We start from the raw sequence: 26257 nt of genomic DNA, 5'->3' as shown, positions 1-26257 counted from the left end.
CTCCATGGCTACAGGTACTCAAAGGTCATCAAGTCGTTCTAATTTTTTGTAATGTGCCAGTGTGTTTGGGCATTACAGGGTTAAGAACATTTAATCAGGTCTTGTTTATTTAAAGCTCGCATTAAGTACATGTAGAAGTACATGTACATTTAGGCGCAGCACACAACGAAACTAATAACCAGGCATTTTCTTCTTTTTTTTTGTAATATCACAGTAAGTATTTCACCGACTTTGTTGTTACACATTTCGTCTGCTTCAGGTACTTCTCTTTATCAAGTTGTTGGAAGCAGGTGCCCCATTTGCAACGTTTCACCATGGGAAAACTTGCGACGGGAGGTTCGGAGTCTGACGAGCGAAACTTTTTCATGAACAGGATCTTTCGTAAAACTTGACGCAATATTCGTAAAATCGTAAAACGATCCAAAATTCGTAAACTTTTACGAACAATTCGGGAGAGTTGGCAGGTATGCATCATCATCATCATCATCATCATCATCATCATCATCATCATCATCATCATCATCATCATCATCATCATCATCATATATTTATGCCGATTAGGTATGTATCACGATGTGCCGTAAAGTGGGCTGCAACTTCTTCCGGCACTTGACATCTTCCCGTTGCTTGTTTTCACGTGACACTTACGGTGTAAACAATTAGTGCTGTTACCATATTGCGTATGAATTAGTGCCAAGGTGGTGATTATTCGGTGATACTAGTTTGCTCCGTGGTGTAGATATGAACATACAGCGGCAACGCACCATTTCCGTTTATTTTATTTATAGTTAGTGTTTAGGGTAGAAATTTGTTATAATGTATCATCATCGGCAGCAGCATTATTTATGCCCACTGCAGGGCGAAGGCCTCTCCCTGCGATCTCGAATTACCCCTGTCTTGAGGTAGCTGATTCCAACTTGTGCCTGCAAATTTCCTAACGTCATCACCCCACCTATAGTTTTCTGCCGTCTTCGACTGCGATTCCCTTCACTTGGAATCCATTCTGTAACTATAATGGTCAACCGGTCATCTACTCTACGCTATACATGGCCTGCCAAGCTCCATTTTTTACTTTGTTAACCTCCAAGTTTCTGCCCCATATGTTAGCACCGGTAGAATGCAATGATTGTACACTTTTCTTTTCAACGACAGTGGTAAGCTCCCTGTCAGGATTTGGTAATGCCTGCCGTATGCACTGCAACCCAATTTTATTCTTCTGTAAATTTCCTTCTCATTCCTTCTGTAATTTCCTTCTCTGGCAAGGGAACAAGAATTCAGGATCGCCAGTCAGCCTCTAGAGTATGTAAAGGAGTACGTTTATCTAGGTCAATTACTCACAGGGGACCCTGATCACGAGAAAAAAATTTACAGAAGAATACAATTGGGTTGGAGTGCACGGCAGGCATTGCCAAATCCTAACTGGGAGCTTACCACTGTCGTTGAAAAGAAAAGTGTACAATCATTGCATTCTACCGGTGCTAACATATGGGGCAGAAACTTGGAGGTTAACAAAGAAGCTCGAGAACAAGTTAAGGACCGTACAAAGAGCGGCGGAACGAAAAATCTTAGGACTAACGTTAAGAGACAGGAAGAGAGCGGTGTGGATCAGACAACAAACGGGGATAGCCGATATTCTAGTTGACATTAAGCGGAAGAAATGGAGCTGGGCAGGCCATGTAATGCGTAGGATGGATAACCGGTGGACTATTAAGGTTACAGAATGGATACCAAGAGAAGGGAAGCGCAGTCGAGGTCGACAGAAAACCAGATGGGATGATGAAGTTAGGAAATTTGCAGGCGCAAGTTGGAATACGCTAGCGCAAGACAGGTGTAATTGGAGATCGCAGGGAGAGGCCTTCGTCCTGCAGTGGACATAAAATAGGATGATGATGATGATGATGATGATGATGATGATGATGATGATTAAATTTCCTTCTCATGATCAGGGTCCCCTGTGAGTAATTGACCTAGATAAGCGTACTCCTTTACAGACTCTAGAGGCTGACTGGCGATCCTGAATTCTTGTTCCCTTGCCAGGCTATCGAACATTATCTTTGTCAGAATACATATTCCTATTCATCTTCAATCCCACTCTTGCAATTTCTCGGTTAAGGTCCTCAATCATTTGCTGTAATTCGTCCCCATTGTTACTGAATAGGACAATGTCATCTGCAAACCGAAGGTTGCTGAGATATTCGCCGTCGATCCTCACTCCTAAGCCTTCCCAGTCTACGAGCTTGGATACTTCTTCTAAGCATGCAGTGAATAGCATTGGATGGATTGTATCTCCATGCCTGACTACTTTCTTGATAAGTAACTTTCTACTTTTCTTGTGGAGAACCAAGGTAGCTGTGGAATCTTTGTAGATATTTGTCAAGATATTCACGTATGCCTCCTGTAGTCCTTGATAATGTATAATACTTCTTAAATTTAGTAAGTATGGATTTTAGAGATTTAGGATAAAGTTAGGAAATTTGCAAGTGCAAGTTCGAATAAGCTAGCGCCAGACAGGGGGAATTGGACATCGCAGGGAGAGGCCTTCGTCCTGCAGTGGACATAAATATAGGCTTGTTATGATGATGATGATGATGATGATGATGATGATGATTACCTCTGAAATGTATTACTTCCTGCTTCCGTTCACTGCAGGCCTGCCTGAAGGGCGTAATTTCATAATTACAGCAGCGCGAATTCTGTCGTTTGTAATGTTTAGAGTGGCACCTTCATAAAGGGCCACTCCCACAGAAAACATCCATTTCGAGGTACCTGTAGAAGCGAGTTGTGTAGACGCATACGAACACGTAATTGCGTGCAGTTTGATTTACAGTGCAGCCGAGCCGTCGATCTTCCTGAACGAAGATTTGAAGCACCTTCCAGTGGCTGATCCAGTCCGACGGCAGCACTCATGTACGTAGATCACACGCGAAAGCGCGCACTGATATATCACACGTGAAGCTTTCATTTGGAAGCACAAAAGTAAAGAAAGAGAGATATACAGAAAGAAAGAAAGTTACATGTTTTTTTTCACGTTATTTGACTAATCTTCATTTTCTTGGCAACCGCACGCGACGTGGAGGCCATTGCTCGTTGACGTGAAAACACGTATAGAGTCGAAGTGCGAATGTTTGTTCAACTTGGTTGCTGCGAAATCATGGGAGCCAATCGCTGTCCTTTCGGCATAACAGAGTGGTTTTCCTCGTCTCGTCTTTCTTTCTTTCTTTTTTGACAACTGGCCGCGGTGACTCGGTGACTATATGGCATCCACCTGCCGTGCACTATAGGTACTTGCATCGCGAGATAGATTTACGGCTGGGGTATAGCCGCTTTCTGACGAGGGTGGAATGCCAAACCAGGCATTCGTGTATCTTCTTTTTTTTTTTTTTGGGGGGGGGGGGGGGGCGAGGCACGCGAAATAACTCCAGGTGGACAAGTGTAATTTGCAGCCTTCCTCTATATACGGTGTCCCCTATAGCACATGCGTTGCTGGTACGTTAGCCTTCGTATTAAACTTTTTTTAAGGTAAGAGAGCGTTTCGGCACCGATCGGGGACGTTCTGGTTTGACAGGACGTGTGCGTGCTAATCTAATTGAGTTCAGTCACAGGGAGTTCGCTTTCGAAGGCTGGCTGCGCGTGGCGTAATGCTTCCTTTTAATTTATAGCAATTCCTTCCTCCATGATCTAAACCGTCAGAGGTCCCGTAGCTTTCACGCAACAGCACGTAATAGAGAGATTTAGATAATGGGAGCGCAATCGTTGGCGCCCCCTAGCGCTAGGGGGGGCCCCAAAGCTTGCGTCCCCCTAATATAAAACTCTCTAATAGCTCCAACAGACTCCAAAAGGTGTATAATAGTTGGCGTTCGGCAACGAACGCGCCCCGCAGCGCGAGAGCACGCGTATCTTCGCATCGGCGCCTTCGTATCGGTGGGGAGAGTGCGACCGCCGACTACCAAAAAAACGGGCCAATGAGCCAAAGAAAGTTGTCCGCTTAAAAAAAATTGCGTAGCTTGCACTGGAGGCACAATACTATATAGAGAGACAGCGGAGCTGATGGGCACCTAGCTAGTCCTGGCCTTTGGGCTAGGCTAAGCACTACCAAGTCATCCCCAGCATTTCCCGGAATTTATTGATTATTGATTGATTATCGATTAGCTATTGATTGGGTATCGATTGGCTATCCTTGTCCCGATTGGCACCACCTTGTCCCGATGTCACCGATTTTCACAGCGTCTACACAGGTCCATAGGTAATAGTTTACTGGTAAATAATAACTGCGTTGCATCCGTGAGGAACACACACACACACACACACACACACACACACACACACACACACACACACACACACACACACACACACACACACACACACACACACACACACACACACACACACACACACACACACACACACACACACACACCGCACCATTGTGAAGAGAGAGAGAAAATGATAAATGAAAGGCAGGGAGGTTAACCAGGAGTGAGCCCGGTTTGCTACCCTACACTGGGGGAAGGAAAAAAGGGGGGGATGATTGGGAGAAGAAGAGAAAGTCCACTGTGGATATCGTTGATGTGGTCAAAGTTTTCTGCGCTATATCACTGACAGTGACTCAGTCCGGAACACAGATGGTCACTCAACCCTGTAGTTCTTTAACGTCGCAGCAGCGCCTTTGTGGCCTTTTGTACAGCTGCGATATGCGAGGCCATGGTCCCAAGATCTTGTTCAAGGTGAACGGTTTTCTATCCAACTGATTTAGAGCTGTGCAGAGGTCATGTCTTTATTCAAAAGATGGGCAGTAGCACTGTAGGTGTTCTATAGTCTTATCGTTGCATTCGCCAATGCATATACGTGTTTGGTTGGAATGACTTATAGCGTCGAGTGTAATGCACCATTGTGTACGCGTGGTAAATGTGTACCAACTGGCTTAGATTCAGTGTTGCACGTGGCAGATGCTGTGCATAGATTTTATCTACATGGGTGGTGGTATTAACGTCTTTATTTAAAGTTCAGATGTTGGCCTACGGTCCTAGGTCGTTCTCTCATCTCCTTCAACAGGAAGTCCAGGCCAGAGCCCATTATATCGGAGAGAGAGAGAGAGACAAAGGAAAGGCAGGGAGGTTAACCAGCACTAGTCCGGTTTGCTATCCTATAGAGAAAGACGATTCTAAGAGATAGGGAGGAAGAAAGATAATAGGACAGTGGTTATATGTGAGCTAAAGGCAGCCACAGCACTTGTTCGCTTCCTGCGTTGTTCGGGCCTGTGAGATGGAACATGTACCACTTTATTTTTGTGCGCCAATTTCCTTTCTATATCGCAGAGAAGTGAAAGGACCGAGAACCCATGAGGGATCAGCGGGTGAGATTGCAAGCATGCAGTGCCTGCTTCGCCTTTTCATTTACATATTGGCTAAGGCGCCATGAGTCATGAAAATTACTTTTAAAGAGATGCTGATGGATACGGAAAAAATAGAAGACAAAGAAGTACAGTGGTGGGTGTAATGTCAAAAGTACGGGTTTGAAAAATAAGATAACATTTGAACTTATTCACAGTATCCGAACTTTGAGAGTAGGTTGTACAGAAGAGAAAAAAAAAATCACCGCCCCTTCCACTCCGTGAAGATGGTCGAACAGTGAAGCTGTGCATTCGCGGCCACTTGCCAGGCCCGAAAGGCGCTACTTGCGAGGGATGGGACGCGTCGGCGTCCACGGGCGACGGCGTTCCTAGCACGTTCCTCACGCTTTTTTTTTCTACGACGTTCCCAGACAAGGGTCCTATACCAAAGCTCCGTATATACAACCAGCGCTAACGCCAACTCCTCTCACACCCCACTCCTCCGTTGACCTACTTTCTTCCTACACTGCCATTGGTTGGCGCGCCTCACGTTCTCTCCCTCCAACGCGAGTATTGGACGGCGCGACTTCCGTCAACCCCCTCGGGAGAGTTCTCCTTTTCATCTGCACCCTCTCACAGGATTCTCACAAGGTTGGGCTCTTCTTTTCCTCTCCTCTCCCGCTAGGTCACGTGGTTTTTAGCGAACCGCCGACGGCACAGGGTCCGCAGAAACAGCTTAATTCGCTGTAAAAATCCGCCTCCATTCCGCCCTCTGAAGGTGGATGTACAGCGAAGCTGTTGCCGACGTTAGACAAGCACAGCGGACGTTAGGCGACGTTAGACAAGCACCACCACCACAAGCGACGTTAGACAACCACAAACTGCTGACGCAATACCATCATTTGGGCAGCGTTTGTCGTAATGTCGATCACGGTTACAGCCCATGCTGTGCGACAGATGCAACGGGCAGAGCGCCCGCGCGTAAAGGGCAGATACGTTGTGTGCACACGTGCGTCACGCGCGCACGTCCGTGCGCGGAAGTGCAGCGCACGTCCTGCTTCTTCGACGCCCTCTGCGCCAAGCGCCTTATTGAACTAATTGAAATTTTCAAAGTAAATTGCGTCAGAAAATTTGTAAAGTACGAGTTACACACAAGCTGCAGACATTCGAATTCGAAACTATACATATTCCTGATGTATGAGAAAACATCGTTCTATAACACGAAAACGCAAAGATAACGCCCTTTTCCAGGTGCCGTCAGAGGTCTGTCTGAGTGGCCGCAAGGTGGCGGTACTATTTTTGGATCCGACGAAAAATCCTGTACTGTTTTGGAGCCGACGAAAGGTCCCCACCAACTAGAGGCTATCAGCTTCGCTGTAAAAGCATTGTGCATAAATTTGTGAAATGCAGTGGATGCCTTGTGTCTTTGTATGCGTCTGTGCAATGCATTTTATCCTATGTATACGTTACTTCTTTCATCGCAAGGTGGGAGTCATGTGACAGCGTTGTTTTCAAATTGCCGATGCCCATTTGAGTAACCTCCTATTCATTACAAAAGAAAACAAGAAAACCGCGCTTCCAACGCATTTGTGGTAATTGGTATTAGGCGAAGCTTTGTTTCGTGTTTTCTGATATGTCTTCGCTTCGTCACTGGAGCTCAAGGTTCGTCGCTCAATGCACACTCTCTTCTGGATTTGTTTACTACTCTCTCCCAACTCCTCTTCAATTTTTTTTCTTTCCGACTCCTTCACTTCTTGCCTCTTGTTCTGCTTGTCTATTCGGGCACACACCCAGTGGCCCAAGTGTTATATACATTCGGAAAGACAGCGCAAGCCAGCACTCGCAATGTGGTGGAAGGTGCAAAGAAAGCTGCGCTGTAACGCCACTTCCCGAACAAGTATAACGCATACTGCTCAATATACACGAAGGGCGGAAAGCGAGAGATAGGACAGAGCCCCCGCAGCACTATCTCTCTTTCTGCCCTCCATCGTCTGCCATTGCGCGATGCGTTGCTTGACCAGTATAAACCAACTGCAGTACGCAACTATAGGCAATCATAAGTGATGAATTTAGCGCCAACAATACGATCACAGAGAGTTGCAGGACGTCGAGGCAGAACGAGCGCTGTCGATCCTGTCTTTGTGTCCTCCTGATCTCTGTGATCGTATTTTTCGCGCTAAATTCACCATTATTAAGGCGAAAGCCTTTTTATATATGTCTCATCGAGTCGAAAACGCGTCGACGACACGAAAGGTACAAAAAAGGCTTTCGTACGTGTTAACGAAATTCAGAGTTAATTGAGATATAGTTCATTAAGGCACTCGAACCCACGACCTTGGGTTGAAATTGAACACTTCACCTTTGGACTAAGCGAAGTACACTAAGCGAATTAAAGGGGGCAACTAAGCGAATTGAGAGGATGAGTAAGCGAATTCAGGGGGACGACTAAGCGAAGTAGGCGAAGCGAATTAAGGGGATTTGTACGTCATGTGTCCGTCTTTAATGCATGGGTACTTGGGTTTTCGCCTTCAAGTCGTCCTAGGGATAACGTAAGAAACCCTGGGATTTTTTTTTTTACATGCACAAACTAACCCAATAGCAAGTACTGCTAGGTAATTCTATAGTGTTCACTTCCTCGCTACATTTCTTGCTCCCTCGATCCCTCTCTCCTTGTTTATTTAAGATGTGCCCTCACTTCGAGCTGATGCGGTTGCGAGCAGAGTTTCGATCGTGCTTCGCCGTGTCTCCTCTCTAAAACGGTTCTATAAACGCTATATGTATAAGCGGTTTTTATTGACGCGGGTTTCCGCAGTCGCTCTGCCTCGCGTTCATTGAGCTCTTCGTTGTTTGCGGTGAGTGACTCCAATGTCGCACGTGCACTATTTATTAGTGGCCGACGAGCCATATGTCGCCGTCGATTTCATCGACCTTCATTTCAAATGCCGGAGAAATTCCACAGCTGGACAGGGTAAGTGACGAGCGAATCGCATTCGGCCTCGGCTGCGTATATCACTCAATGAGAACTGACCGTAGCGTATAGGTTCGGCAATTTATATATATATAGGTCCCCACATACAGGCGCTATTGAAACTTCTTACGTTCCAGTGGCGTATCAGAGAGGCTTTGGTACTCCCGTGGTAAAATGAGGGTAGCATGAAAAAGCAAGGACGGAGAAGAATAGACACCACAAGCGCTCGTCCTGCCACTTATTCATTTTTTTCGAGCTACCTTAATTTTACCATGGATCCGTACCAGCCCACCCAAACTTCGACCTTGCTGCAGTTTGATTCTCCGAGGTGTTCCCCACCCCCTCGATATTCTCATTCTCGCGCGCTTGCTTTCTCCCTCCTCCTCTATTCATAACATATTTCCCCTTACCCTTTCCCCATTGCAGGGTAGCAAACCAGAAGCTTCTCTTCCGGTAAATTTCCTTGCCTTTCCCATTTCAGTTCTCTGTCTCTATAGCTATACATCAACTGCGGTAATCCGCTGTGCCACGTAGCCGTGGGGTGAGGTACTCGGGGGGGGGGGGGGGGGGGGGGGTTCGAGCGGTGTTTATTGAAGACGTTTTAGAGCGCGCCTCTTAGGCGCCCGTTCGTGCGGCGAGCGTCGGCGTCCCTCGGCGTAACCGAGCGAGCAAGCACAGCGAAGGATGAAAGAGCGAACGCGGATGAAAGACGGCGATAGCGAAGAGAGTGCGAGGAGGTAAGCGGAGGAGGAGGCTATGGCGAAAGCGGAGGAGGAGAAAAGCGTAGTGCCACGCAAGACGGGCTTTGCGGCGACGACCGCTACGAGATGGCGCCAGAGTATAGAGCTGCGCTCAAATTTCGCACTATAGGGAGTATCGTAATCGTCGGTGATATCTTTTTATGTGACGTAAAAGTGTCCAGCGCGCGAAACCTCAATCGAGTGACGGTCACCCTGTCAACGCTGCCGAGAACTGTACATACGACGCGAAAAGAAGGCTTAAGGGGGGATCCGCCATTTGTTTTGTTCTGTCCTCTTCAATCAGTACCACGTAAAATTATTCTGCTGTCCTAACGTGCCGAAACCGCGATATGATAATGAAGCACGCTGTAGTGGAGGGACTCCAGATCGATTATGACCACCTAGGGCTCAATAACGTGCACCTATAAATCGTACACGAGCGTTTTTGCATTTCGGCCCCATCGAAATGTGGCCACCGCGGCCAGTATATCGAACGTGCTACCTCGAGCTCAGCAGCTCAGTGACGTTGCTAAGCGACCCGTGACCTTGAGCCCAGCAATGCTATAGCCAGCCACGGCCTGAGTGATATGCCCGAAAACATGACGAAAACCAATCGATTGCGAACGCGGCCCCTTGGTCATCTGTTTACCATATCGGAAGCTGATGTTAACAGAAGTTTGTCCTGGAAACTTTCCTTGGTGGTTTGCCCTAACGGAAGCTAATCTTAACGGAGGTTTGCCTTAACAGAAATTGGCCTTCCCAGAAGCCCACTGCGTGTTATGGGCGGCTAAAAAAAATTCCCTCGAGGAATTAATCTCAGATAAATTAGTTCAACATAGTCTGTCTGAGCGTATTGTATTTGTGATATATTAACGCTGAAAGGTTCTCAATTGTTTTGACAGATGCAGTCAAACCAATTTATGGTAAGGTTGAGATTACTGGAAAAAACTGGTGCAGATATATGTTGCAAGAAATTTTGTATGAGATGGTTCATAACTTTATATGACGAAGCACATCAAGCTATATTTTTCAGATATTCCATAGTAATTACAAAGCAGACAGTTCAATATATTGAGCATTGGATAAATCACAACCGCGTATAAAGCACGCCAAGCACATGACGCCTTTAAAATGGACAACATAATATTTTAAAATTTTGTTTCTTGTTGGAACTGTGGATGCGGGGAAGAAACTGCCAAGGGATGTCATAATGCATGATATAGTGATGCAACAAAATTCGAAGCTTCACTGTTAAATGCATGTTTGCTTGTGGGATCGTGCCCGTGTGCGTTCTACTCTGTCTGCCGCCCTATTCGATTCTGGCACCGCGCTGTCATTAGCATATCGATTAACGTCACACCTCCGACAAGACGCGAACGCGCAAATTTGGTAAACCAAGAGGGTGTGTAATTTACGGGGGAAAATTCATTGAAGCAAAATATGGGGATAGAGAAAGGGTCCCGCCTGCAGTTTTTACTTTGGGACCCCTTCCTGTATACTAGTCTATGTACTAATTTACTTATCAATAAAAATGAATTGAATTGAATTGAATTGGAAAGTTTGCAACATGGAATGACCTTGTCAGTCATTCCAATGGACTGAGGCAAAACGATGCCTCTATTCGATGACAGCGCAAATACCGCTATCTCTAAAAGAAGAAAAAGCAAGCTGATGTCCTCGGCGAACGATAAGAACAAAGCTCTAATCCCGTAATTTAACGATGTTATGTCTTCACGGTACTGTAGAGAGTAAAAAAAGAAGGTTGATGCCAGGAAAAACAGTCGAATGTGAAGAATTTGGCGCAGATAAGTCTGCCTTTGGGTAAGCAGCCCGATCGGCATCGTTCCCTGTCACGTTCAGGAATGTCGCAAATATATATATTTCGTAGACATTCGCTTGCGCAAATGACGTTTCGCACTGACTGATCACGTCAGCTGCTATGGTGCGACTTTCGGTGAGCGACCTTTTACAAAAAAAAAAAAAAAAAAAAAAAAAAACAGAACGACACGCCTCCCATATAATTTCATAAGATGTGACCACCGGCGTTTCTATGTTAAGTCTCATTCTGCAGACACACGGTAGGCCGGGATCGTACGCCACCCGGTGAATAGAATAAATGCGCAAAGAAAGGCAGTCTGCGAGGCAAACTAATGAAGCCAGTCATAAGAGAGCATCGCCTTCAACTCCTCCTCTCTGCAACACTGCAGTCAAAGCACCGAAACGCGTCCGTAAACTTCTACAAGGCGCGGGCGAAGTCGCTTACATAAAGGGAGTCAAGGCAAGCGCGTCTCGCGGTGGAGACAAGCGTTTACCTCGGACCGTTTTCTTCGTTCTTTCTGTGTTTTGTTTCTTCTGCTTTTTCTACCCCCCAAGCGCCGTTCTCACTCCCGGCATTTCTTTCTTTCTTTCCCACTCCGCCTTTCTTTCTACCCGTCACTGCTGCACCCGGGTCCCTCCACCGTTCGTACGTTCATACGGTTCCCGCCTCTCACGACGAAGCGGGCAAACCAACCAAACATTCCGGCGAGAAAGAAGCAAAACTCGCGCGCCACTGTGTTCGAGATACGATCTAATCTCTCCCGTCGTCTGCGAATAACTATTGGGAAGCAGCGCCCTCTCTCCCCCGCAGCGCGCGAGAAAACACAACACCCTCGGATCGCCGATTCGTTTCATGGAGCGCGCGAGCGGCGTCGTACGACCCGACCCTGACATCCTTGGGCGCTTGCCGTTCGCGGCGTGGCTGCTGCTGCCTGGACTCGTGTGTGTGTGAAACGCTGCTGCCGCCGCGAGCACCGAATCACCGCCACGCGCGCTTTCTCTCGCAGCTTTGTAGGCGCGCACGCGCACGGAAGGGAGAGACACCGGCTTTTTTTACGTTCGCGCGAGCACGCCGCCTTTCTCCGGGAAAGAGCTCCGCTACTACAAGCGGCGTCGTCTGCTACAACGCCGCCGCCAACCAACAACGTCGTCTGCTACTGAAGTTGTTACGTCTGCCGCCGATCAGTCAACGTCGTCGCTCGAAGCTCGTCGTCCAAACTCTGCTGATATGTAACGGTGCCGTAACTTTAGGCATTGTAGTGACATTAACGTGTAGAAGTGCCTCTTCGAGCGGATTTGTGGGATGCTGTCGACTCTGCGCGAACGTGTTGTTGTACGACTCCAGTGATGTTTCAGCTTCCCTGCCACCGCAGTCGCCTTCTGTAGGATTGTCGTCGCGGACACTTTTTTTTCGGAAACATAATCGAGGACTTTTGTCGCTACTTCGGCATTTGTTCGGTGCATCAAGTTCTTCAGTTCTCATCATCCTCGCCGCCTGACTGCCCCGTCTCTGCATTCTGATCCGCATCGCAGCCGAAAGAGGTCTGCTTCGAAGTGCGTCGTCTGGAACACATGTTTGTCGTCTGCTAGCTCCTGTCTGTGCCGTCTGGTGCCTACGGTGGCATCACTTGGTGATGGTTCCTGTGACGGCGAAATTCACCGGCTGGTTGTACCGCCTGTTCAAGAAAATCATCTGCCACGTGATCCGTGACTCGTCGCTGGTGAGTTCACGCAAGGCCACGCTTGCCCCCTTCGGCTTATAGAACATCCTCGAGGGTGCAAAACACGGTGTTTTTAACGCGCTTCGTTCCAGTCCTCCGGTCTCTGCCGTGCCCACGATACCGTGAAGCGTAACGCAAGTGGTTTACAAGTGGGCCACGTTGCTCATTTTTCATTTTCGGACTGAACAGTGCGCTTATGCCACTCATATTTGCATGCTTTCGTTTTTTTATCGCTTAATTTTCGTAAAATAAATAGGACGTGTCCCTCACTGGTGAAGGGCGACAGTAAAACACAAAAAGAATAAATTCAACCGTAATTTAATGTTGCGAAAACAACAGCGAACGAACTTGCGCGGACAAGATACGCGTCAGCTCGCATGTTACAGCGAAATGTGTCGCGCTCATAGGTATGTAACATTTGAGCAAGGACGTTGTTACAACCTAGTACATACTAGGTTCGCTAAAAACTAAATTTTTTTTTGTGTACTGTGCATGCATAAATGTTTAAGCCGAGTAAGTAATTTACCGGTGCGAAACATCGTCTTCACCCCATCGGTAGGTCGGCTACTCAGATGCTTGCTTTCGTCTGGAAACATATATAGTCGAATTGAATTAAACGTGTGGCACTTGGGCAATGCTTTTCATTCCAATTTAGCTGAAGGATATCTCGACACTTATGGTGTATGAGCAGTAATCTTCGAAATGGGGGGGGGGGGGGGGGGGAGTCACGCATACATGTGGGCTGCTTGTATGTGTGTGTGCATGTGTGTCGGGGGGAGTGCTCGGGCTGTGTATGTGAGCATCTATTGCTGATCAATATGCAAGGGGGTGAGTTTGCTCCCCCCCCCCCCCCATGAAGTTCTGATGACACGAAATGAAACATAATTTGCACTTCATCGTGTTTATTTTTCAGAAATAGCAGAAACTTACCGTACCGTACCTTCAGTTTGCCCGCAACCGCTGCCGTGTCTAAAGTAGGAGCGTTTCCCTCCCTTCTCACGTCCCCTTCGTCCCCCCCCCCCCCCCCCCTTTCTTTTCTGTGTGTGTGAAAACTGCGAGTGAAGTGTGGCAAGGCTGTTTTTCGCTCGTTTCGCGGCTGCGGTGGTTCCACCCATTCACTGCCTCCTCTCTATATACCATTATGTATTCCTCTCCTGAGGACTTGCACGTTAGTGTAGAAGGGTAAGCGCTGCAGTTTTTACAATGCTTTTGCGGGGAGTCACGGATAATAACAGCTGTCAAGAGGCTAATGTGGCGACGCCCAGGAAGCTCCAGAGGGCATTGTGCACATGCGAGGCGATGAAAAAGTCCAAATGACTCTCTCGCGCCGCCTTTCCTCTCATCCACGCTCCTTCCATGTATATGTATGGTTGTTCGTTTTCGGGTAAAACCCGCTCTTTATTCCCCCAACATGTTTCAGGAGAATCGGATTGAACCGGATTTCTCCCCGAATTCCAAAACCGCATACCAACCTATTAACTATACCGACCTCTCTTCATTTTCGTCACCGACGACGCGGATTCGCTTCACGACAAGTTTTAACCAGAACTTGCTGGAAACAAGCCCCACAGCTGTGGGACTGATTGTGTATCGGCGTGACTCTACCGTTCGCTGCTCCAGGCTGGCAAATGCTGCACTGACACTGATGGGCCTAGCTAATGATAAACTGTCATGTGGAGACAACTTTGTCTCAGCTGAGACACGTTCGAAGACCGGACAGGTCTCGGATGGAGACCGGCATGTTGCGCATGCAGATGATAAGAGATGTTAACGAAGATGTGTAACAAAATCGACGACCAGCTTTTCGTGAATAAAAAGTTTCATTGCCTAGAAGTTATCAACGCTCCTTACTGTCCTTATTACTTATACAATTTAAGCCAAACGCCGAAACTTCGGAGTATTTGCTAGAAAAACCCTGATGTCCCCCCGATTACCAGCTTGAAACAGATCCCTAGTTTTAACGCGTTAGCATTAAGAAACGCTTGCTATCCTCCGATAAAAAAGGAAAAAAAAAACGAATGTAATGTATTACTTAGTACATTTGTAAATTTAACCCAAAAAAGAAACTGAATTTCGGAACGGAGCCACAAAAAAAACCGAATTCTCCTCGCTTATCAGCTTGACACATGGCGCCCGATTTTTACCCCCCCCCCCCCCCCCTATTTAAAAGAATATAAAACCCGAAAACGAACAACGCTATGTACACGTGTACGTTCTGAACCACCTACCGACAAGATGCGCCTAATCAACAATGAGTGTCATTTTGTTGTTAATTAGTAACTATATTGGCAAATATTGGCGTTCATTCTCGTGCCTGCCGCTGCTGTGAACCTTGGGGTCGCCACGAATTACCATTTTGTGACGCCTCCCCTGTGTTTCATAATCTGGGATAATCGTCGTCCGGTGCCAAGCGCTGGCTATAAATGTCGCACAGTTACCGCAATCTTCCTCCTTTGTTGACGCAAATTCGTCAGAACCGCTGACGTAGTATACATGCCTCCAACAGCGGAAGCGCAATTAATTCACGATAACCAGCTTCTTCTTTTTTCTCCTATACTTATGTATAAGGAATACAAGGAAGCACCGACCATTTAGAAACGAGGCGTGCGAACACCTCGCCGATTTTGCAACCCGCCGTTAAAGCGCTGCGCGCAATGACTGCAAAAGGTGGCGTTTCCTCGCCAACGCCGCATTAAGCCATTTCACGTGATGTTGCTCAACGCAGGCGTGTGTAGATAAGAAAACTGGCTAGTCTACCTGTTGCCGGCTGAATTTTCGCCCCAGTTACCTGGCGCCCGGGAGACAGTCCAGTCGATCACTAAATTCAAAACATGGCCTCTGAGATCGCGCGCATGCTCTCGGAGGCCGTGTTTTGAAACGAACAAGACGTGGGAATAAAGACGGACGAGCTTTCATGTGTGTCTTGGGGCACACCCTCTTGGATCGGTCGTAACTGCGGCGACCGAACGGGAGAAGAGACCATCCCGCGCATTCCGCCGGAAATGCGCGGAAGCTGCCGGGCTCCTCAGCCAATAGGAAGGCCGAATGGCCCCTCGAGATCGTCGTCTGCTCGGCGCTTCCGGTTCAACCGCTGACGGTTCCGGCACACGATTCTCTGTTCGTGGGGCCGGTCGCGCTTGCTCTCTGTGCACTTTCATCATAAGGTATCGCCCACGCTGCAAATATCTAGAGCCCGTGATGGTCGCATCCATGACTGACCATTATATCTGAGCATAGGCAGTCATTCAAAATATTTTTTCTAGCCGAATCGACCGAACACGTGAATTAGGTATGCGTACTAGCTGTCGCAGTCGCGGATTTGTCTTGAATAACGAATCGCATTTTCTTGTTCTCAAGTGAATTCTGTTCGTGCCAACGACAGAACCCACCATAGTTTCACTGGCTTCCATATGCACAGTAGTGGAATGGGGATCTGATTTTTTTTACTTATTACATCTAAGTTTAACTAGGCTGTTTTGATCAAACATCCATGGTTTAGTAGTGGAGGCGTTAGAGGCGGGCAGGCGGTTCCAATCCATAGCTTTTTCTGGGCACGAATGTCTTGGAAACACATTTAAACGAATACCTTGCATAGTATAGCGACCTTAATTTAGTGCTCGATGCAAGATGAGCAAGATGTAGTGGGAGAATTTAAAAGGCGTAGACAGTAATTTTTCTCGTATATTTTGTGAATGGTGCACAAGACGAGAAACACTAGCCTAACGATCACAAAGCTGCAATATTACTTATAAAGAGACGTCGAAAGCATATTAAGACAGACTCAAGCGTGGGCGGAAGTCAACTGCAGTCGACGAACGCTTCTAGCATGCCTCACGTTCCATATCTTACATAACTATCATAAAGTGTCCCAAACACAAGGGGTATACTGCAGTTTTTGATCGCGTTAAATCTGTTATAAATTTCTTTAAACTTTTATAACAAATGTTTTGGTGAAGTTGCAGAAAGACATACTACGTTAAAACATCGTTAAACCATGTCGACCGCGTGGTTAACGTTTGGTTATTAAGCATGTTCCATGAAATATTATCATTAACGGGAAAGCAAGTTATTATAGAAAACAACACATGCATGATAATCGTCGCAAAACCTATAAAGGTTCGCTGTAAAATGATATAAAATTCCTAGTATGTCATACCAACTTGTCCAAGCATCTACGTTGTCAGTGGTATAAAAGTTCGAAAAACTAAACGTGTGGAAGGTATCTTTTTTTAAAAGGAAAGTCAAGGTTCTTAGCTGTGCGCGCTTGCTCAACGCGATTTATCAAGGACTACGAAAGGCAAACACGTTAGTGTATACCACGGGCTCTAGCACAATTCTGATATTCACGACTGAAATGTTACAAGACCACTCACATCGTTGATCCGAACAGAATTCACTTGAGAACAAGAAAGCGCGACTCGTCATTCAAGTAAGCCCGCGACTGCGACAGCACGCATACCCAATTCACGTGTTCGGTCGATTCGGCTAGAAAACAAATATTTTAAATGACTGCCTATGCTCAGATATAATGGTCAATCATGGATGCGACCATCACAGGGTCTAGATATTTGCAGTGTGGGCGATACCTTGTGATGAAAGTGCACAGAGAGCAAGCGCGACCGGCCCCGCGAACTGAAAATCAGGTGCCGGAACCGTCAGCGGTTGAACCGGAAGCGCCGAGCAGACGACGTTTCCCATGAGCCTTTACGAGTTTACGCCTCACCTATTTGCGGTACCCGAAGCGTATGCGCAAAGGTCCTAACATGGCACGTATTCTTATAACGTATCAGGTACTAAGCAAAACTAAAGCTATCCAATCACGCCCATAATCAGACAGTTTCGCCCGGAGCTATATTCCTCTGCGCAAGAATGTTACCTGTGTGCGCCTCGTAACCTTCGGCAGTGCTGCAGACGACTTATTGTGAGGCGGAAATACCTCTCGTCCAAGTGGAGCGGCGCGAGGTGCCACAGTCAACGTCCCGCATTGTGAAGTGTCTTCAAGCGATTCCATTCTATTCCTGTAGGAAAGGAATATGACGCGGGTGACGTCACAGCCACCTAGGTGACGTCGCCCGAAGAGTGACCGGTGATCCTGCAATCGAAGCTTAGCTCGGGAGTTTGTAATTAAATGCATAGCAACCGAGAAATCGTGTTGCTCGAGGCATACACTACACCGAATTCGGTGAGGTTTCTTGCATTTTGAAAAAAAAAAAGCAAAACAAAAACGCGTTAATTACTACTGACATTAGGAAGCATATTTGTGATTTAAGCGATTAGCCTTATTAGAAAAGCTCTTGAAAATCAGAAAGTTTAAGAAAGAGATTCAAGTACCTAGTTTTCAACGCTGTAACCTGGCAATAAATAAAAATGCACATGTTAGGATAAAATTGATGTATAATAGCACTAATCTATTAGTAGGACTTTCGCGAAACCCTCGTAAGCATTGTAATAGTTTTGCTTAAGCTGTAAGTTCATAAATTAAATTGTTTGCTTAAGGGAACAGGGCAGGGCAAAATTTCCAAAAAATTGAGTTTTTGTTTGTTAGAGATTTAGAATCCCCAGTCTTTCCTGAACAATGCCGACTGCCATTCACTCGCGTGCGATTTATTTGCGCGGAGAAAAACCTTTTCTTAAACCTTGGTGGTGTCCGGCCATGCCCCCTTTTACCCATATACGGGATCTGTACCCCTCCTGCGTTGAAAAAAAAAAATCCGAAAGAAAAACGCAGGCTTTCTCTAGGTTTAGCGGAATGGTTATTGCTCGTATGGCAACAGGCAAAAAGCTGCCTAGCTTTCAATTTCTAGCCAAATCCTAAGACGCTGCCGGTATCACTTCAAGGCCAATTACCTCAAAACATCAATTTTTGCGACGTTTGAACCCTTTTTCTCTGGAACTACAAAAGCTACAAGTATAATTTCTTTCCCACTACCAAGAAAACACAAGGGAGAGTCTAATGAACTAGAATTATGGAAATTATTGCGGTCAATTTTATCTGACACGCTGCTTATTGTCCATTGTGGCTTGAAAATTGGGAGGGTCTACTAACAACAAAAGCAAGAAAGAACTGAACTATAAATAACAATAATTCTAGTTCAGTAGTGAGAACACAGATATCTGAATACAATGATACAAACATGAACCCTTTACGTCTAGCAGATCCTGAGAAAAAGGGTCACATACATAGCCAAAAATACATGGGAGGTATACAAGGCCTACCCTGTTTTCTTAAGCGCTCTAGCACACGGCGTTCTTCCAAAGAACTGCGACAATTGTTTTTGGTACAGACTTACGGATTTGTAAACTTGGTGCTTCTGTTTCTTTTGGTTTTCTTTTTTACCAATTTAATTTTGTCAATTTCTGCAAAACCCGTGAGGGCCTGAATCAGTATTGTGCTTCCTACAGTTGATAGAATTTAAACTTTAGCTTTTAAAATGCGACAAATTTCATTCAGATCGGTCAAGCGGCTGTCTCCCGAGAGCAGTTTCGCGTTTTACATGTATTTTAATAGGGAGAATCGGAGCTGGATTCGAGTGAAAGGTGTCTGCTATGGTCGGACCGGCCCATTGATAGGAGACAGAAATACCACCAGTCGACCCGGTCGGTCTGGTTGGCTCGGTCAGCTATTTTGTCTGCCACTTGTAAAGTATATGTAAAATGTATAAAGTTATTTGAGGACCCATGCGACCTTGCGTACCCAAAATCACAAACACCAGCTTATGCACGTACACCGCAGGACGAAGGCCTGTCCCAGCTGACCCAACCTTATGCCTGCGAATTTACTCATTTCGTCAGAAAAACCCATAATTCTATTTTCTACTCGACTGCGCATCCCTGCTCTCGGCAACTATTCTGTAACTCCGAAAGTCAGTGATCATCTGTTCTACGCATTACGTGATCTGTCCAGCTCGAATTATTTTTCTCTTAATGTCGATTACAATACGGACTATCCCCCTGTCTTCCTGTCCCTTAATGTTACGCTTAACTTTCTTTTTTGTCCTTAACATCTTCTCAAGCATCTTTCCAAACATAGTGGTAAGCTGCCAGTCATGGCTTTGTAATTTCTGTCGTATTTTTTCTGTCGAACCCCTTTTTATTCCTCTGTACATTTCCTTCTCACGATGACGATCTCCCGGGATTAATCGGGCTAGATAAACGTACTCTTTCAAACATTCTAGAGGCCGACTCCCGATCATGTATTCTCATTCTCTTGCCAAGGGAAATCTGGGGGAAATTATTTATTCGCTGAAGGAACGTAATACTCGCCTATTATTCCCCGCTTACATTTTATTTAATTTAGATCTCATGTCGCAAACTGCTGAATGGAATATTTGCAGAAATCTGCAAGTCAAAGACAGCATTTATTGTTTTTATTTTTTGTTAGATCAAGGAAAGCGAGAGGGTAATGGTTTTGAAAAGGCGTGCCGCACCGTGCCTGGTCAGATAGGAAGGGCGAGTGGTACCCACCACCCAAGGCTAGCGCAATTATATCAATCCGTCCCGTCATCATTCGTTACGCGCCATTGTCCAGGTAGGGAGGGGACGTAGCAACCGGAGGTGCTGTGCCCCGCAGCGTGTACGTACTCATTGACCCATCATCATCCAGTACGCTGCTCCCGGTACTGCTACTCTCCCCCCCCCCCCCCCCCCCCCGACCTCCCCCCGCCACCTACATCTTCCCTCCGCTCCTGGGATGAGGGCTTTGCTTCGGGTCGGCGGTCCTAATCCGGGAAAGGGAGAAAGAGGGAGAGGGCACCGGCCTTCGTGCTTATCCGCACCGGTCCAAGTAAATGGTCCATCAGGCGATTACCAAGTGGTGTGGCGCTTTCAGGAGATACCATCGCCCGTGAGCGCACAGACGAGCATGCGCCCGCGAGGGCTGCGACGCTTTTTTCCTGGTAACTGTCGACAGACGCCGAGCTGAACTTACTGGCAGCCGGGAGGAGAGGTGACGGGGCAAAAAAAAAGTAGACAGCGCAGGAGAAAGAATGGAGAGAGAGTGAGAACAGGGAGAAGATATGGGGAGCCGGTCACAATGTTGACAAAAAGCGGCGGAGAGTTCCGCGCTGTTGCGCTCTTCGAACCAAATACCGTCTTCAACGCGCCAACTTCGGCATTTTCTTTTCAGAAGAGGAAAAGCGGATGCCTAGAACGACATAAAACCGAGGGGGTCCCGTTGCTAATGGTTTCAAGAAGGCTGGCGTTTGAAAGATTAGCGATGTCTCGCTCCTCCCTTTTCTCAACAATGCGAGCCCCCCCTGCCTGTTTTGAGGCGCAAAGTATAGGGGTTAGTGGGGAAGAAGGGGCTGAAGGGAGGCCGGACGGTTTTGCACAAAGGAACGGATGGGTCGCACGTGGTTTTCAAAAACCAGCGCTTCCCGCAAACGGAACGCTAAAGCTCGGGGTATGGTGAGGAGCAATACACGCAGTAGCAGAGAGGGCAATTCAATGAATCCTGGAAACGTTTGCCAGGTGAGGTATAGGTATGGTGAAAAATGAAGGGATATGCATAATGCACGACTCAAATACACAACGCACATAAAACACACCACCACGACACTCAATAATTACTAAAGTGTCACGTCGAAACCACTGTTTTAAAGAAGGACGCTGATAGCCCGACTAAGACCCCCCCCCCCCCCCCCAAAAAAAAAAAAAAAAAAAAAAGACACGTGACTCTGGCTACGTCACTCACCAACGGCGCCGCATGACGTAGCAGTTCTACACTTTCGCGTTTAAAGTCTTGGGGTTTCCGTGGTCGACAGCATTTTGTGTTCCAAATTCAAGCTCAGTGCATGACAGTAGGCTTTCGAGAATTTTAGAGATATCCCAAATGAAGCCGGTTGGTCAGCCCACTTGGTAAATGCAGCGAGAACGTCACATGTTCACTAGGCGTTCGTGCATAAAATGCGTTGTTGACGTGACACGCACGTTGGGCGTGCCGTGCAGCTTTGTCCCGTCCAGCGCCCTAGGGACGGCTTCGGGCGAGAATGACGCACGGAACGCCAATGAGCGGAGAGCAACGCATTCAGCATCCTTAATTACTCGAGGGGACACGCATTACGCAACTCTCTGGCCGCAGTTCCGCATTTACTACATGTACGTTAATAATGGCCGCCTCAAGTAATCGCCGCATCATCGGGTAATTTAGGTCAAGGGTTGGAAATTTACTAACTACCGCAGACAGTTTTTAAAATTTGGTGGAGCTTAAAAAAAAAAAAAGACACTTTGTATGGCAGCTTGCCTGTTCACTGTGCCCCGAGAGAATGAAGTGTGATAATTTTTGTTAAATACGCTTAATTTCTTGACTATGAAAACGATTTTAGCATTTTTCACCGATATTTAGTATTTTTTAGCTTCCACTGCTATAGTATTCCTCAACTGTTGAGGCTGGTAGGTCTGGTTACGTTTTTAAAGCTCGAAATGAGCGGCATTATGTAAATGTATTCGCTTTCGCGCGTAGATATAGCGCAGCAGCATGTCTTGAAATCGTTACTTGAAGTACAGTCTGTCGAAACGGCTTTTTTTTTTTTCTCAAATTGTTGCCCGCGGAGTGGTGCGTGACGTCATAGACGTCCTTCAATCCCTCGAGCTTTCACGTCGCGCGGCAGCTCGCATTATTTGCATTCTGAAAGCACACTGTGGTGGGCCGCGTTTAGCAAGGTATACCTATACGAAGCTATTTTATACCAGCCGAGCTGCGTGGTGTCAAACTTCGCGTCGAAAAAGAAAAGAAAAGCAGGTTTCACGCATTATGGGAATCGACGTCATGCGTATGATTTCGCAGCCAACTGGCGATCCAGCATAAATTGGGATACCGCAAAGCGTTACCAGGTTGACTGATTCGCTTTTTTTTTTTTTTTTTGTAAATCCAGTATTTGCTTGCGGGACGTGCGCAGTGAACTGAAATCAACGCGAGAGCGCTTGTGTGCGTGACGACATCGGGAAAACGACGGTGACGCGATAACGACGATTGCGTGATTTCACCGAACGGTCGAACTGATGTGAACTATATAGAGGCATGTATACTGCGAGATGGGTAAGAAGCGCAGAAACTAAATTCTCACTGACGGCAGCACGTTGTGTAGCACAAACGGGTGACTTGACGGCGATACTGTATAGCACAACCTAAAGACCGTGACCTGTTATATGGCCATTCGGACGAGTGGCGTGGTGCAGCTGCTCCCCTTGGCCGAGCTGCGATGACCCTAGCTTCCATAGTGGAATTAGATGCCGCGTTGTCCTGCTCAGACACTATGTGCACCAGAAAAGAGCACGCATCGGCAACTAAGGAGAGCTAATGGTAGTGTTACACGAGTACAGGATGTGCTCTGTATCTGCCCTTATGTGACACCTGGCTCGAGCGCAGATGGCGCGAGAGAATCAGAGGCGGACTACGAAGCTGGGATGACGATGCAACGACCGTCACGGCATCACGAGCGTAATGTCATCGGCCCGAGTTAGTAAACAACTGGGTCCACTGGGTCGGCATAAGCTTCGCGTCGTGGTAATGTCATGCCGTGCATGCATGCAAATGTCGTAACATTCGTGGGAATCGTGTCACGGCTTGACATATACAGACCACGGCATTCGTACCAATCATTTTATGACATAAATGACACGACATGCCATTAATGCCTCGCATGCTTGTTATGAGACGCATATCTAGAACGTATCCAGTTAAAGAAATATGCATGTCATATCATTGAATCCATTATAGGCATCTCGTTTTTGACATTCATGTCGTGGCGTGCATGGCATGGCATTCGTGTCAGTTCCATTTTCGAAGAAGTTATACAGGATGTTGATTTTTAAGTTTTACGAAATTTTTGGAAATCGCCTGTGGCAGGTATAGCATAATTCTTATCATTGAGCTGGGTTATTTGATGAGGCGGACATTAGTAGCACGAGAAATCGAAACACATATTCAACTAATTTTAAAAACTCACTAATTAACTTATTAGATAATTACTTTACGACACATTGTAATTTACGAATTATAGCCGGTGAGCTTGTCAGGCGTGTCCACTTGGAATGAATTTCCAGAATGCCACCAGTTTGGTGTCCGGGGCTGGCTGGTTTGGTGTCTGACGTTTTCTTAATAAAGTAACTGGAACGCCAATGCATTTCTCCGCAAAGTTTGGGAGTTCGTTTCTCGAAACTGGTGTCACCCTGACAATGAATCAGGGAGGGCCGAAGTCGCGTGAGAGGTACCACAGTACAAAATAAGAGGCTCCGCTCCGTTTTTTTTTTTTTTTTTCGTCATTTTTTTTTTTCGCTTGCAAAAGCTCTGTTCTCGTTACGAATGACGAATTCGCTAATACAGAAGCTTTTGATCTAGCCCGACTCAACATATTGTTTTAGCGTATCTTCAAATTCAGGTTTGTTGTGTTACTCTCCTCTTTATCCTTTTCTTTTTTTTTTTCGTTAAGGTATTGCACCTTTGACCCCTCGCTGCTCAAGACGGCCATTCTGCTCCTGGCGCCAGACTGTGTTTTTGGTCGAACTACGTATAGCTTCGTCGGGAGACGCATGAGTCCCAGTATAACGGAGAGCAAAGTGTGACCTGACGATGAATTTGTCCCTGAACGCAGTACTTAGAGAAAATGCGCGATAATGGTGATGACGATGCTGCTGCTGTTGGCGCTATGCCCTTTGTAACGGGTTTTCATTCAAATTACACAATGCAGGGCGGAGCCACAATAAAGATAAGACGTGAAAGGAAAGTTACGATGATGACCAAAGTAGGAGAAACTGGTCTTTTGCTGGATGTACAAAGAAAAAAAAAATGCCGGACACGCGTTAAGTACCGTGCGATTACGTGAAAGAAGGCAATGAACGGGACAAAAACCAAGAAACACACGGCAACGCGGCGTCATGACATCGTGTATTCTTGAAGTGTACATACATTTTCATGTATATTTTTTGTTTGTTTGCTTGTTTCGTCATTTATCTTGAAGACGCGCGCGCGCGCATTACGGTGGAAATGTGGGGGGCGAGGGAAAGGGAGAGAGAAGTCAAATGCCAAATATAGAGTAGTATTATATACGTAAGCGAATATAAACACCATGCGATGCAAGCACAAAACAAACTTCCCAACGAACAACGCAACGTGGGCAAGTACACAAATGAGCACAAAGCCACGATGAAGGTGTTTGGAGGAAACATTCGTTGTATAACACGGGAAAGCACAGACGCTTACACGTACGCGCATGTAGCGACCGAAACTACTTTTGCTCTGCAAAAAAAAAAAAAAAAAAAAAAACAGAGAGAGAGAGAGAGAGCTGTTGCGATAAATTCGCAAGAAAACGGATGTGACCTTGGTGGTAACACGAATAATTTTATGCTTACATGCGTGCAGTCCCTGAATTCGAAAAAGACGGACAGTGATGTTCTTTCTTTCTTTCGTTTTTCTTTCTTTTTTTCACGTCCCCCGAAATTTTGCGAGCATGAACGGGTTAGTATTTCGGCCACATAAGCAATTACATGCATTATACTGCTGCCCAGAACACTTTATAACCACTGCGTTGTGCTGCTCAGTCCTAAGTGGTGGGCTTCAGAAATCATACTTCAGCATACCATACTTTCCTGATACTCATTGCACATTATAATTGCACATTTCCTTCGCTCATTTTCAAAATGAACTCCGAAGCATTGTGTATTCTATTCATATCGACTATTAAATCAGATGCACGCGGAGCTGTATACGAACGTTGTTTAATCGCGTTCGTCCCGTCAGCCTTCGATAAAAATTGATGCTAATTTCAGCTATACCGTCGGGTCGTCACAAGCATCGCAACGAAAATCATTCGTGAAGTGCGTTTCGAATACCACGAGTTGCGATTAAATTTGGAGAATGTACCCCCGACATGCCAACCGATGCATACGCCAGCTGTCACCACCTATAGCGGTGATTCTTAAGCAAATGATGGGTTTTTCACGTTCATAACCTACCACTCAGTAATAAGAAGTGGTTTTAAAAGTGATTATGCTCCCGAGCTTTCTTAGGGTCTCAGCACGGTATACGCTGGACTGTTTATTTCCTGCGTTATGTATTCCAAGCCGCGCAGCAGGCTCATTCATGCGAAATCGCTAATTTATACTGCTTCGACGCACGCCTCAACAGGCTTTTGCGGCTTAAAATGCGACCCGTAGCCTTCCGCTATATGTACGTCATCGTATTTCATATATACAGGGTGTGCGCTGACGTCATCGCGGCCGCTGTTATAGTTTAGATGGGGATCTGCCGCCTGACATTGCTGACTCGTTGGCGCATTACCTTTCCAATTACCTCGCGGACGTTGAAAAAACAAAAACAAAAACGCCGTATCGAAACTAGTTAATATGGAGAGATAGATAGATACCTAGTAGTTTCCCCCCATTGTGACCTTGCCGCAAGTGGAAATTTATGCGACCTACATCCACTTCGCGTCCTGACGTATCCGTATTAACTCGCTACCAATGCTCCAGCTTCCCCTTCGTCATCCCAACTTTCTTGCATACTAATCTCCCCGCGGCTGCTTCTAAAACCCAATGCATCACGGTTCTCTCAGCTTGACGTCATCTCTTTGGGGGAGGCCATTACACGTAATTAACACGATGGTCAATCGTTACTCCCTGGCTTGCACGCAGCAGCGACGAACACTTACGTTGTCGAACGTTTTCCCTCTGCATTTTGGCC

The 26257-nt window shown here is 46.5% G+C and overlaps 1 protein-coding gene across 1 annotated transcript in view; it reads left to right on the top strand.

The window, feature by feature from the left end:
- The first annotated feature begins 11750 nt into the window (after nucleotides 1-11750).
- Nucleotides 11751-26257, top strand: part of LOC119458210 (kelch domain-containing protein 3-like) — an 89273-nt gene continuing 74766 nt past the window's right edge. Inside the window, exon 1 of the mRNA XM_037720035.2 lies at nucleotides 11751-12579. Coding sequence (XP_037575963.1) covers nucleotides 12493-12579 — 87 coding nt within the window. The 5' untranslated portion in view covers nucleotides 11751-12492. The remainder of the gene's footprint in view (nucleotides 12580-26257) is intronic.

The sequence above is a fragment of the Dermacentor silvarum genome, chromosome 7, assembly GCF_013339745.2.
Source record: "Dermacentor silvarum isolate Dsil-2018 chromosome 7, BIME_Dsil_1.4, whole genome shotgun sequence".
NCBI lineage: Eukaryota > Metazoa > Arthropoda > Arachnida > Ixodida > Ixodidae > Dermacentor > Dermacentor silvarum.
The sequence above is the reverse complement of the archived record's forward strand: the minus strand, read 5'-3'. Positions and strand labels throughout refer to the sequence as shown.